The following is a 13,872-nucleotide window of genomic DNA, read 5'->3' on the forward strand; positions in this document are numbered from 1 at the left end:
TCTGCCACAGAAAGAGTCGTTATATCATCGATATACATGAAAGGTCGATTCTCAGCTGCATTCCACCGGATTGTAGTTGACGAAGGCCATAGCAGGAGACACCCGGATCGAACACTGCATAGACGTCGTTCTGAGACCAGGCCATGCATGGGAATTTATCTCGTACTCTTATTACACCAAATAGTCACGCCAAACCGGGGGCTCGACAGCCTTCAGGCATATCGATATTAACACCTGGGAATACCTTCTTCTGCACTGCTTCGACAGCAAGTCAAAAGTCACTCCGGAGCTTCAAGCCAGAAATGGTCATCGTTGAAGAAGCATTTCGGTTGACAGAATCGAAGTGCTTAAATGGCATAAGCAAATAATATGCGTCGTTGAGAACGGTCATTCCCAGCGAGGATGTTTGCCAGCTCCCTTCTATAATCCCACAAGCCACGCCCGAGCCTACTACGCCTAAGGTAGGAACTCACCATACAGCTGAGTTTAGCTGGTTAACAGACTCATCTCATTATAAATTACAGCTTATCATTTGTTCTTTCTTGTTTTAATGGAATTGGACATGATATCAAGTCCAAGGATTTAGCTGTAGATGACACAATTGCTAAGAAGAAAGGCCAGGAGGGCAGAGAAACACTGGGGAAAGAAGCAAGTAAGTATATCTGTTAAGGGAGAGCCACATCTATTCAGGCTAACGCTGTTTTAAGCCAAGCATCAGGTGGAAAAACACCTGCTCCTACATTGGTAGCATGTCGTCTTTTGGTTTCAATCAAAGACCCTCAATGGCGTCATTTGGTATTGATCCAAGATCCTCCGGAACCACGCAAATTTTTCGAGTCTCCCTATTCAAGAGCACCCCGGGTTCAATTAAACAGTCAACTTGTGGACTCGGAAAGATCATTCAAGCCCGAGGCTTGATCTATATCGCCGCAACTCGAAGAACCAGCAATTTCCTTCCCACGATCGTCGTCGCCCAAAGCTCGTGTCTAGACGTTTGGACATGAGAGGTTAAACGTTTTTTTCAGGGCATGCTAACCTTTCATATATATCATGGATCTGAAACCCGAAGCACTACCGATACGTTCAAGAAAATGTGTACAGTAGACGATTTATCCTCTATCCTGGCTAAACACCCACCATCAGATCCCTCGTCGTCATATGTCGTGGTTCTCACGACCTATCAGACCTTTTATCACCGGTTCACGATCGGGGAGAAGGAGACGACCGAGGGACGCGAGAAGAAGTGGACAGGCGCAAGCAGTAGAAATGATAAGGGGTTAGCAGTGAAAAGTTGGACCTCTTTCGTGACCTTTCGGGTAGAGAGAAGACTTGTGCCAGCTGAAAGGTAGACCAGGCCTGGGGCCTGAATTGTCTTTCCGAGTCCACAAGAGTCGTTGAGGATCTTCCACCAAAACAATGGTCAACATTTAAAAAGTAACGGGAATTGATATCGTTGACTGATAATGCATCTATGTATTCTAGTACTCAATCAATCGAATGTCACCTTGGTTCCCTTTGCTTCTACTATAGCTCCGGACAGTTTCTGTACAGTTTCCGTAGAGTACTGGCCGTAGGACTTGATAGGCTTTTTGCTCTTCTGCTTGAGATTGACATTTCCCTGCGTAGCCTCACTCGCAGGCTTCTTATTAGAGCCAGCCTCTTCTTTCGTCTCTGTCTTCTCCTTGCCAAACCGCTTCTTGTACCGTGTCGTTGAGTCCTCTGCAAACTCCATGCGTAAGTTACGGCCCTGAAGCCGGTTCACCCATACTTTCTTCATACGCCGCTTCTTGGGCTTCTTCGTACCCGCGCCGTTTGCTCCTTCAGCTCCATCTTCGTCATCTTCCTCCTCTTCCTCTATTTCATCGTCTGGATCAGGTATTTTGACAAACCCGCGTACAGCAGCTTGGCTGGACTGGGTAGACTCGAATTCCACCCACGCATAGCCCTTGCATTTCCCGGAGTCTTCAAAAGTGGCGACATGTATGTTCGATATGCTTCCACAGGGGCTGAAGTGTTCTTCTAGGTGTTCCTTGGTGGTGTCAAAGGACAGGTTGCCCACAAATATCTTGGTTGACGGTGGATTTCCTCCCGCTGTCTTCAAGTCGTCTCCGTTAGCTTCCTTTACCACCCTGCCGTCGAAGTTGGTAGCATCCTTGATCAACACCCTTCGGCCGCCAACGAGCTCTTCACTCAATTGTATGGCTCGCCCGACAATCTCCTGGCTCGTGAAGTCGACGTATGCGAACCCCTTGTTCTGCTTGACGCCCTTCCGCTTCATCCCGCTGTCCGGTATATGTACACGAGTGATCTGGCTATCGAGAATCCCGCTCTTGCTCGTCAGAAACGTCCGCAGCATCTCCCTTGTGGCCGTGAAGGGCAGGTTTCCAATCCACACTCCGAATCCTGTCCTCTGCTTCTTGTTCCCGTCATTCGTCTCTGGTTTCTTCGTCTCGTTGCCCTTTTCCGTGCCTTCACTGACTGCTGATACTGTCGCTTCACTTGAGCTCGACTTCAGCTTCGCCTTCTTTTCCTTCCGCAGGGCTTTCTTCGATGCTGGCTCTGGTGCGTTCAGGTCGATCTCGAGCGGTGGCTCGTCAGGTACATGCTTGCGCTTCCGCGACGGCCGTGGAGACGGTGTCCGCGAACTGGAGCTGCTGTCCGACATGTCTCTCTCAATGGGTATCTCTTCTCTTCTATATCTCTATTCAATGGCAGAGAAACAGGTTGAAACCGGTGCTGTCGAAGCTGTCAAATCGAACTAACAGAAGATAAAAAAAAAAAAGTCCAAAAAATCTGGAGATGCAAAAGAAACAAAAAGCTTGTGCGGGAAGCTTGGCGGGCGAGAGGAAGAAATCTCGACGACGCGAAAAACCAGGAAGAAAAAGACCGAGAAGACCAAACGTCGCAGAAGAAGAACGACGACGACGGGAAGACTTGCTGCTGCTGCTGAAGACGACCTTGCGACGAGTTGATAAGCATGTCGAACGATACAGAGTCCCTCGACATGGCCGAGACGCAGAGCATGCCCGACGCGGAGCCTCTTGCTGCTGCTGCTGCTGCTGCTCCGGCGTCGCCAGCCGTCACTCGGTCCTTCAAGTCCTTCAAGTAAGGCTGCTCTTGGTTGAGAAAAAGAATGGACAATGTGATACTGACTGTTGACTCTTCCAGGCGCAAGTACGGGAAGCAGAAGATCAAGTTCGAGGCCGTGATGAAGGACAGCACGGCGCTCGCCCGTGAGGAGATGCGGATTCACGACCTCTCGAAGCGTCTGAGAGAGCAGAATGAGTGCGTCGACATCCCATTATTTTCTCGATATTTGACTGCTTTGATGCTAACTGTTGATAGCCAACTGCTGGAACTGCTCCTCGAACTCAACAATACCGTGCACATCCCCCGATCTCTCCGGTACGATCTCACCAAGGAAGAGGACTCCCAGCTACACATGGCCATGTCCGACCAGCCAGACTCCATTCCCATCGTCGAGTGCGATGCCCAGACAGCCCGCGCAAAGCTCAACGAGGCCAAACAAAAGCTTCTGGCCGGTGAGATGACCGCAGACGAGTGCAAGGAGCTCGAGCTGTCCATGCTGAAAAGCAACACCTTTGCGCCAACCACGAGCATCACTTCACTACTAAAGAATGTACCACATACCACCCCGTCCTCCGATGATGTTGCTCAGGACAACGATCTCGAGGCTTCTCTCAGTTTCATCCATCCCGAGGACGACGTGGACTATCTTATCCCAAGCGAACCTCGACGCATAGACCTTACGAATGCCCGCTCAACCAGCAAGCATCTCCCCGTAGCAGACAGGGAGAAAGCACTGCTCATCCGCAACCCGTCGTCGGTCTACAACTGGCTACGCAAGAATAAGCCCCAGGTCTTCGCTCATGACCCTGAAGCACCCCCGGCCGGCAGCAGCTCTGCCAATGCAGCCGGCGGTGGCTCTGCTCAGTCTGAGAAGCCCGCTGCAGCATCACGACCGAGCTCTACTCGCTCCAAACGGGCTTCGGCGCAGGCACACAAGGAGGAAGAGGTATACGATGAAGACGGCGTGTTGGTTGACGTCGTCGAGCCCGCTGCCAACGCCGGGAGCGGAGGCAGCAGGGGCAAGAGGAAGCGAGAGGAGGACGGCGTGTATCATCCCAAGGGCGGGAACCGAGGGAGGAAAAAGAGAGACGATAAACGGGCCAAAAGGCCGTCGACGGCGTCCACTGCGGCCGCATCATAGCATGTCTAACTACCATCACTTTATATGGCCACGAAGATATTTCATTTGTTTGTATTACTACTGGTACCTACTACTAATCATCTACTGCACTTGATGGGCATCCGTCCTTGTGTCATTATCATCGTTAGGGAGTCCTTATCCATAGCAATGCCATGAATATCTGCATCATTTACCTCCACAGAACTACCATTATCAGCATAAGTCCAATTCATCATCTCGACTCCATATTCATCAATTATGAGGAGTAAATCGTCGTATTCCCCTGAGTTGCTCGTGTTGTTTCAACCCGACTCAGCCACGCCGATCTCCCCTTTAGGCAAATCTGCGTATCTTCGGCTCTTCGTTTCTTCTTCTCGAGCCTCAACCTTTCTACAAACTGACCAGTCAACGAGACTCTGGAACTTGGAGAGACCTGACTTGATCCATTCCATGCTCGATGGCGCAGAGAATAGCCTCTCGTGAACGATGAACTGCTTAACTGGGAGATTCGCCGTGTTCAGCGTCGTGTATATACTATGGCGAATAGTATATATATGTCTACTCCTTCCCTCCCGTCTATCCCTCTATGGACAGGACATCAATTCATCTATCAATCTCTTGCATTTTACAAGTTAATCCTTATAATACTCTAATCAATCATGAAAATCCCCAGCCAGCAAGTCCTGCTTGCTATCCCACTGCTTGCATCGCCAGCTCAAAGCTACCCCGGAAAACACCCCAGATGCTCTGCCGGAGACGCATGCTGGCCTAAGGAGCATGTCTGGCAGGCCTTCAATTCAACCATCTCGGGCCGTCTGATACGCACGTTCCCGGCAGCCGCCGTTTGCCATACCGCCCAGTATGATGCCGCTGCTTGTTCTGTGGCAAAGGAGCACTGGACAGATAGCTTCTGGCGGACAAACCAGACGGGTGCATACTCTGCTATCCTATGGGAGCTCGGTGAAAAGGGACAGTGTTTCGTTAACACGACCAAGGAGGATAGGTGTGATCAGGGCATTGTGCCGTATTACTCTGTCTCGGCCAGCGGCGTAAAGGATATTGAGAAGGCAGTCAAGTTTGCGGATAAGCATGATCTTTACCTTGTTGTGAAGAATACTGGTCATGACCAGTGAGTTTTCCCTATCATTATTAAATTCCTAGTAGCTAACAGTTTGTTACAAAGCCTTGGTCGGTCAAGTGGCAGCGGTGCATTTTCCATCTGGACTCACAACCTCAAGGGCAAGGAGTGGCATAAGTCGTTCAAGCCAAAGGGTGCTCCATTCAATGTCAGCGGCATTCCGGCTGTTACACTTCAGGCTGGAGAGCAGTTACTTGGTATGTCTCATTAGTCTGCTTTTCTTCTGGCATTGCTAATATGTAGTAACAGATGTCTACAAAGCGGCGGCAGCTGAAGGGGTTACGTTCGCTGGTGGTTCTGCACAGACTGTTGGAGCTGCTGGTGGCTTCATGACCGGTGGAGGAGTCAGTCCCTTTTCTCATTTCTATGGACTTGCTGTCGATAGTAAGTGCGTCCATCATCAATGTTGAAATATTCAGTTAGCTAACCAAGAATCTAGATGTACTCGAGGTCAATCTTGTTACTGCCCAGGGTAAGGCAAAGACTATCAACCAGTACACTGACCCCGACTATTTCTTTGCCCTCCGTGGTGGAGGCGGCAGTGCTTGGGGTGTAAGTTCTCTTTCCCCTAGAATTTATACTGTACAGTAACCCTAACTTCTCCTAGGTGATTACCTCTGTGACGTACAAGACACACCCAAAGCCAACTCACATCAGAGTTGGAATTGCCCAGCTCAATGTCACTACCGAAGATGCCCGCCGGGTAGTCATCGAAAAGACCCTCCAGGCTCTCCCCGACATCACTGAAGCCGGATGGGTAGGATATGGCCTTTATGCCACCGAGAAGACTAACCCAACAGCCTTCCAAGTCATCTTCCTTCAGCCCAATGCAACCATGGAAAACTTCAACAAGACTTTTGAGCCCATGAACAAGATTGCAACCTTACCCGGTGTCACAGGCGGGGCTGTATCCTATGTGTTCCCGGATTTCCTGGAATACTCCAAGAATTTCCTTCGCGATCCCAACATTGCTACCAACGTCATTGATGCTTCGAGGTTGGTAAGCCGTCAAGTTCTCACGGAACGTGCTAGTGACCTTGTCGATCTCATGTTTGAATTTCCTACCACCGGTCCTGGGTTTAACTCAAGTAAGTTTTTATCCACTGCCAGAGGAAAAGTTTGAACACTAACATGTCCTGGATGTAGTTGTCAAAGTGAACTCCGATGAGCGAGATAACACCTCTGTTCACTCTTCGTTCAAAGACAGCCGAGCGCTTATCAGCTATAGTGTTGACTGGGCGGATAACGCTTCTGAACAGGAAAAGAAGGCAGCCAAGAAGACCTCCGCCGAAGTCTCTAAGAGGCTAGCTGAAATTGTTGGAAAGGAGACTGGAACCTACCTCAACGAGGCAAGCCCGTATGTCACATCTCCCCTTTCAACGATGTCCCAAGCTTAGTTATACATACTGACCGCATTATAGATATGAGCCTGACTGGCAAAACGCCTTCTGGGGAAATAAATACGCCCGCCTTCTCTCTATAAAACGGCGAATCGACCCAAAGAACCTCTTTGTATGCAATCGTTGTGTGGGAACGGACATTATCTTGGAGCCTTGAACTTTCCTTACTCTGAGATTGAACCAGTATAATTACTTGTTTGTATATAGAAACACGCTTCATTTCATCAGCATTAGTTCTATACATAATACTATTCAGCCTGCCCCGATGTATCTCTAAACCACTGAGCCGTAACTCAACCCCAGAAGAGACAACTAGTTAGCCAAATACTTCCAGACATTAGTTACGTCATATCCGCGCATAGCTCAAAAGAATTGCGATCCTGAGCCGCGAAGGATGAGATGTGCGGGGTTATAAACCCTGGCCAGTACGGAGTAGGTTCTCTGGATTTCAATCCTCTCTGCAAACTTATAACTTCCGGGGAACTTCGAATACTTTGATAACCGGGCTTCATAACGGCAAAAAAAGTGCACGACCGGCGAATTATGGCATCCCCCAATCCAAAGACCACGGGCTCATGTCTCTGCGGCAAAGTACGCTATGAGCTCGAAGGACTTCCGACAAACTCTGTTTTATGTTTCTGTGACAACTGCAGAAAAGCAACGGGCTCTGTCTGCATGGCAAATAGCTGGTATAAAAAGGAGGTAATAGCACATCTAAACTCCTAAATGCCTTTTGCCAAATGTGCAAGTTGGCTATTGCCTCTCTCTAGCTATAATACCATCGAAACTAGTTATATTAACTAACATACACAGGCACTAAATATTACTCAAGGCAAAGACAATCTTGCGACGTACTCCGACAATGCGACGGATTCTGGAGTCACTATCGAGCGCTCGTTCTGCACAACATGCGGTTCATCAGTCGTTAGTGAGAACAAGGGCAAGCTTCCTGGTGTGGTGATTGTGTCGTGCGGTACTATAGACTTCGCGGAGGGAGAGAGTTGGGGCCCACCAACCATGGAGTATTTCTGTAAAAGAAAGGCAGCATGGCTAACCACATCCGAGGGCTCCGAGAAGTTCTGGGGGCTGACATAGAGAGGGATTTGACTCTGGGTTGCTTGTATTTTCCATCAACTATGAGAGGTTCAATTGTACACATTTCTCCCCACTATGACTACATGCGGCTCAACTTAGCTCTTGCGGGCTCGAGCGGTTCGGGAGCTTATTTTAAGTCGTGAAGTCAAAGTTGTCGAACCTCACGAAAACAACGATAACACAAAGGAGCAGAAAAACCTATGATATCAAAGTACTGTGAAGCTAAGTTTAAGAAATGGTCGGTACTTGACTAACCATAGATGTGGCCTTTGCTTATGCGGTACAGATTGCGAAGCCAATGCCGCGATTCTGCTGCGGTAATATCAATTTTTTGGGTCGTGTGAGCTTTGTCTCTGGCAGATGGCACCTTGCCGCACCAGTGGCAACTGCGGCAATCGGGGTTCCACTCCGGCTACAGCTATGGGGGGAATAGCCATCCTAGGATATCCGTTGACTAGGCAGTTGAATTCTGATCTTCTAGGCTGGTGGAACCGGAACTGTGCAGCAGTGATTCCAAGGCCCTGAGAACGCTAACTAGCTTCTAGTTTATTTGATAGTTCCCTGATCTCTCTCCACTTGCTGCAGGTACTAAAATGCAAAGAATCAGAAGATACATCCAGAAACGAACTAACTCTTTGTCTACTGACTAGCGGTGAGAAGTGACGTGTCCTCTTTGCGCCTGCATGAAGATATAAAGATGATAAGAGGTAGGTAGGTATCTTTTTACTTCCTTTAACTCTGTGGGGGCATTAAAGCGGTCCCAATCCTTTCCGTCGAACCTCTAAAGCGGCAATGACAACAGCAAACATCCCAAAGAGCTTTCAACTTTATCTCAACATTATTAGATGCATCTATCCTCTGCCTGAGCCTGCAAACGCCTCTATATATGCACTTAACCTATGCATACTTCTCTGTTTGCCTTTTAAGATGGCTTCAAACTTGCATATTCTTTGGGAGTTTGGGAAAATAAGGGATAGACCCAGAAAGGAGGCCTCTGTCTCATGCCATTAGGTGCTACAGAATGTCATAACTTTTCCATATCTCCAGAGATATAAACGGCCTGCTATACCCATGAGGTTCATAATATCTTCCATACTGCTTCTTACACCTTGTTGGCGATACTACTTATTTTATGGAATTTCTTCTGCCAAGTATCCTTCCGAAGTTCCAAGAGTAAGAATGGAAACTCCGAGTGTCCCCGTAAGTTTATCAAGTCATTGCCTGTTGACAATAGTTTTTACTAACGAGCTGGATAGAGAAAAGAAGAGACAGAGATTGACTCTATGTTAGCTACTGGTGGCACGGCACCTTCGATGGAAGCTATCATGGCAACCGAGTCCCTGGCTGGACTTCAAAGCATCGAACAACGCGATTTGATGAATCTGGTTGACCGTCTTCGCCGTGCAGGGTTAAGCTCGGTTCTGCAGCTGCCACAGATAGTTGTCTGTGGTGATCAATCTTCTGGCAAAAGCTCCGTTCTTGAAGCTATCACGGAGATTCCCTTTCCCCGGAAAGAGAACCTCTGTACCCGCTTTGCAACTGAGATTATTATGAGACGTGACGTGGAGTCCGCAATCCATTGCAAAATAAACCCGGATACGGGGCGCACTGAGGAAGAAAAGCTCGAACTTCGCAAATTTTCGAAGTCTATCCATGATTTTACAGAACTTCCTTCTATCATCGACGACGCTACCAATGCTATGGGTTTGAGTGATGGAATAGCATTTTCAAGGGATGTGCTCAGCGTTGAGATTTGTGGACCTGATTTACCGCAATTGTGAGTTTTATTAACCGATTACTCATGACATATAACTGGTTACGTGTTTGCTTACTCTTCGGTTAGGACCTTAGTTGATCTGCCCGGTCTTATTCATTCGGCCAACAAGTCGCAATCAGACGAAGATGTAGAGCTTATCAAGTCTCTAGTTGAGAGCTATATCTCACAAAAACGAACCATCATCCTTGCTGTAATCTCAGCAAAGAACGATTATGCCAACCAAGTCATTCTTAAGAATTGTCGTTTATTTGACCCGAATGGCGCGCGAACCCTTGGTGTGGTAACGAAACCGGACTTTTTACGGCCAGGGTCAGAAAATGAGAAATCATGGCTTGACTTAGTGAGCAACAGAGATATTTACTTCGAACTAGGATGGCACTTGTTGAAGAATCGCAGCGATGACGAACACCAATTGTCTTTTGCTGAGCGCAATAGTAGAGAGTGTGTATTCTTCAACAGTGGGCATTACAATGAACTCCCACATAGTATCAAAGGGATTGATTCTCTTCGTCAACGATTGAGTGATCTTTTGTTTAACCATCTAAAAAGGGAGCTGCCAATTCTGAAAGAAGAACTTGACAAAATGGCAACCAGCGTTCACATCGAACTTGAACGCCTTGGAAGGAGCCGTGCTACGATAGCCGATCAACGGGCATACCTGGCGGACTTTTTTGGATCTGCTAATGACTTGGTTACGATGGGAATAAATGGGAATTATGAAGGGAGATTCTTTGGTGCGGTCAATGTCATGAAAAATATTGACGCAAAAGAAAATTCTTCTCGCCTCAGAGCTGTTGTCCAATACCTGAACTCTCAGTTTGCAAACACCATGAACCAGAAGGGACATAAGTATTATGTTCGCGACTGTGATGGCCAGAGCGGAGACGAGTCATCAGATGAGGAGTCACCAGAGGATGCTGTCATTTCACCAGCAGGGAGATCATCGTCAGGAACTGTTGAGAATCTCACTCGTAAAGAGGTTGTTAAACGAGTTGTCCAAGTCATTGAACGCAGTCGCGGCCGTGAAATTCCTGGGACAGCCAACCCGATGTTAACAAATCACTTGTTTTGGGAACAGTCTGCAGGATGGAGGGCAATTGCACAAGACCATGCCAACAAAATTGCCCTTAAATGCAAGGATTTCCTAGTCCAAGTTTTGGAGTATACCGCAACTCCCGAGTTGATGTCCCGGATCATGAACATGACAGTGGTTCCGGCGCTCGAAGCTGCCCGCGAGGCTGCTTTGAATGAGCTTGAGCGAATCGACGAAGACATGAAGAGACATCCTATCACGTACAACCACTACTTCACAGATACCCTGCAGAAGATTCGGACTCGACACTGGGCAACTGAAGTCCGGAAAATAGCCAATAAATCAACAGTAAATGTTTCTGAAAAAACCTTTACTAGTGGGCCCGGGTATCAAAACAGGGAATACATCAAACCTGACAAATTTCTATCCAGTATCGATAGTAAGGTCAAGAAAAACATGGATAAGTTTGCTGCGGAACAAGCGCTTGATACTCTCGACGCTTACTACAAGGTATGTGCTTAAAATGATTTTGATATCTGAAGTAACTAACGTGCATGTATAGACCGAGCAGAAATATTTCATTGATGTGATTGCGAAACAAGTCGTTGAGCGTCACTTAGTTGCACCCCTTACTGAAGTTTTCGCGCCCAGGGTACTAGCACGCTACAGTGACAAACAGATACATTTCCTAGCAGCCGAGACCGTTGATGTGATACGCAGACGTGAGCACTTGGAGAGCAGAGCCAAAATCCTGAAAGAGGGCCAAGAAGCCTTCTACATGGCCATGGGGCAGGGTTTGTAATTTACAATGTGGAATCGATCGGTTATCGAGGAGTTATAATTGGAGAAAAATAGTTCTGAATATGACAAATAGACAGAAGCTATGAGAATGTGAAGTGTGTGGGCCCATAGACTGGATAAAAGGTAGAGTCTAGAGATATGCAATAGAATGGAAGTCTTTCTTAATTCCCAATATTTGGTAGTTAGCAATGCATCTCTTCGGTTATAATCCTTGAATAGTTGATATTCTACTATATAATATAGTTTATCTGAATATGTAGACACAGATAATGAGAGCTATAGTATAGGCCAACTTTGTAGTTTGTAGTTGAACTTTGAGAAGCCTTTGAGCGCCAAGACTTGAGTTTCCTGCACCAAAAAGTTTCTCCATCGCAATCTCGACTTTCCACAGCTTCATCAGCGAAACAACAATCCGAATCAACACAACTCATCGGCTTTACGGAGCTCAAGTTAATATACATATTTGTTAACAATCCTGGGCTTATTTCACCGATAGAATGGCGATTACTATTCTACCACCAACGTTCGACGATTTTCGAAATACAGTGCGGGATGCACAAGATTCAGATGAAGACATGGACATGGGCGATGAAAACAGGCCAGCAAAGAGAGCTCGTCTGTCTGGCATAACAGATACCATTGTCACCCCTGGAGAGATAATTACAGATGACCCGCAATGGATGAGGTAGGTGGTGTCTCAGTATACCTCTCCACTGGGGCATCCTGGACTAATGGATGAACGTTTTGCAGAGGCCATGGAACTTTCACGCCTGCGGTACCTGCAACAACAAATATAATAGCGACTGTAGCTGGTACAGTGCTCAAGACCAATAAGCTTCTCTCAGTCTACCCGTTGCGTGCCCGCTACACACCTGAAATCGGCGACCTAGTCGTCGGCCGAATAGTCGAAGTGCAATCAAAACGATGGAAGGTTGACGTCTCAGCTCCGTTACTCGCACAACTACCTCTATCAGCGATCAACTTGCCCGGTGGAATTCTACGCAAGCGTACAGCGGCGGACGAGCTGCAGATTCGCTCATTCTTCAACGAAGGTGATCTTTTGGTGGCAGAAGTACAAACTGTTCATGGTGATGGTGCCGCATCCTTACACACCAGGTCGTTGAAATATGGCAAACTACGCAACGGCTTGTTTTTGGCCGTGAGCGGTATGGGTGGTGGTAGTGGAACCGCCAGAGGTACAGGTGTAGTCAGATCAAGAAGGCAGGTGTGGACTATTGAAACTGCATATGGTGGTCCGATTGATGTCATTCTCGGCGTGAACGGCTATATTTGGATTTCCAAACATGTTCGTGACCCTTCGGAAGAAGATAGCAGCGGATCCAAGTCGAAGGTCTCGTTCACGCGACTGGAAGATATGGTTAGCACTTCGATGTATTCGAGTCAGAACGATAATATCCCGCTGGCCACAAGAAAGGAAATTACCCGAATCGCGGGATGTATTCGCGTTCTGGTCGAGGGTGGAGTTAAGGTTGACCAGGAGACGGTTATGAAGGCCTATGAAGCCAGTTTGGCTCTGGATGACGAGGAAGAGGATAGTGACATAGAGGGAGATGACGGCCAGGGCAGTACTCGCAAAGAGGGTCGGTATTATCTTGGAGGTGAAAAGGCGAGCAGGCTTATAGCTACTGTCTTGAGTCGGGGATCCTAATGATTGGTACCTGGGAACTATTATATCAGATAGTCATACCAATAATCACAAACATTCTATATGCAGATACCTGGACATCGATTCGTATCTCGAGGCAAACTAAACAAGCCAAAACGAAAATCGATTGATGGTACAGCATAAAATGACAAGCAAGCAAATACTCCCACCCCCAATTAAAAAAAAAACCACCCAAAACTGCGTCTATACCTCCATATGTCTAATTAATTATAACTGGAAAATAGGCGTGGTGCCTGTCCACTCGCCCTTTGCCTTCTCTTCCCAGTATCCATCCTTGCCAGTACGGAGTTTCCATATATCATCCCCGCCATCTAGGCCATCAACGTCAACATGTGTAAACCACCTAGGGCGCCATGTTTCGCCCTTCTGTTCCATCTCTTTTCTGCGGTAACGCTGGGCTTCTTCTAGTCGTGCCTTGATGTCTTCCGCTTCGTCGACATTGCCTTCTTCCAATGCACGTTGATCAGGGCGAAGTCGACTATCTGTTGGTGGTAGCTTGCGCTGTTCAACGGCTGTAATTTCATTGAGGGCTACTGCGAATTCAGTCAGGCCGTAGTGTTTTTGTGGCTTGTCGACCAGCGGGCCTGCAGCCCATATAATCTTGTTTGTCAGGTTTCCGTGCTCCGTCAGCTGGAGAGACGAGGTCCAATTTCCTTGTAGGCCAAGGGGAAGTTCTTCACCATGTGTATCGTAGGCTTTGACCATGACCTCTTCGCTGCGACCAGAGAACA

The 13,872-nt window shown here is 47.6% G+C and overlaps 7 protein-coding genes across 7 annotated transcripts in view; 5 read left to right on the forward strand and 2 right to left on the reverse strand.

Moving 5' to 3' along the window:
• Positions 1-1,489: 1,489 nt before the first annotated feature.
• TERG_02552 (uncharacterized protein) lies at positions 1,490-2,665 on the reverse strand (the record flags this gene model as incomplete). The annotated part of the gene is made up of 1 exon (XM_003237795.1): positions 1,490-2,665. The coding sequence occupies one exon, from the start codon at positions 2,663-2,665 to the stop codon at positions 1,490-1,492; it is 1,176 nt and encodes a 391-aa protein (XP_003237843.1).
• Positions 2,666-2,915: 250 nt separating this feature from the next.
• TERG_02553 (uncharacterized protein) lies at positions 2,916-4,231 on the forward strand (the record flags this gene model as incomplete). The annotated part of the gene is made up of 3 exons (XM_003237796.2): positions 2,916-3,105; positions 3,169-3,285; positions 3,346-4,231. The coding sequence occupies exons 1-3, from the start codon at positions 2,978-2,980 to the stop codon at positions 4,229-4,231; spliced, it is 1,131 nt and encodes a 376-aa protein (XP_003237844.1). The 5' UTR covers positions 2,916-2,977.
• Positions 4,232-4,869: 638 nt separating this feature from the next.
• On the forward strand, positions 4,870-6,905 carry TERG_02554 (uncharacterized protein; the record flags this gene model as incomplete). Its single annotated transcript, XM_003237797.1, has 7 exons — positions 4,870-5,339; positions 5,394-5,545; positions 5,598-5,732; positions 5,788-5,900; positions 5,956-6,436; positions 6,495-6,705; positions 6,770-6,905. 7 exons carry the CDS (start codon positions 4,870-4,872, stop codon positions 6,903-6,905), a joined length of 1,698 nt encoding a protein of 565 aa, XP_003237845.1.
• Positions 6,906-7,291: 386 nt separating this feature from the next.
• On the forward strand, positions 7,292-7,843 carry TERG_02555 (uncharacterized protein; the record flags this gene model as incomplete). The annotated part of the gene is made up of 2 exons (XM_003237798.1): positions 7,292-7,450; positions 7,562-7,843. 2 exons carry the CDS (start codon positions 7,292-7,294, stop codon positions 7,841-7,843), a joined length of 441 nt encoding a protein of 146 aa, XP_003237846.1.
• Positions 7,844-10,203: 2,360 nt separating this feature from the next.
• On the forward strand, positions 10,204-11,175 carry TERG_02556 (uncharacterized protein; the record flags this gene model as incomplete). The annotated part of the gene is made up of 1 exon (XM_003237799.2): positions 10,204-11,175. The coding sequence occupies one exon, from the start codon at positions 10,204-10,206 to the stop codon at positions 11,173-11,175; it is 972 nt and encodes a 323-aa protein (XP_003237847.2).
• Positions 11,176-12,622: 1,447 nt separating this feature from the next.
• On the forward strand, positions 12,623-13,123 carry TERG_02557 (uncharacterized protein; the record flags this gene model as incomplete). The annotated part of the gene is made up of 1 exon (XM_003237800.2): positions 12,623-13,123. One exon carries the CDS (start codon positions 12,623-12,625, stop codon positions 13,121-13,123), a length of 501 nt encoding a protein of 166 aa, XP_003237848.2.
• Positions 13,124-13,348: 225 nt separating this feature from the next.
• TERG_02558 (uncharacterized protein) overlaps positions 13,349-13,872 on the reverse strand; it is a gene marked incomplete at both ends in the record, with an annotated part of 2,854 nt that continues 2,330 nt past the window's right edge. The window contains one exon of the mRNA XM_047747933.1: positions 13,349-13,871. Within this exon, the coding sequence (XP_047603903.1) occupies positions 13,349-13,871 (523 nt within the window). The remainder of the gene's footprint in view (position 13,872) is intronic.

The sequence above is a fragment of the Trichophyton rubrum genome (assembly GCF_000151425.1).
Source record: "Trichophyton rubrum CBS 118892 genomic scaffold supercont2.2, whole genome shotgun sequence".
Classification (NCBI taxonomy): Eukaryota; Fungi; Ascomycota; class Eurotiomycetes; order Onygenales; family Arthrodermataceae; genus Trichophyton; species Trichophyton rubrum.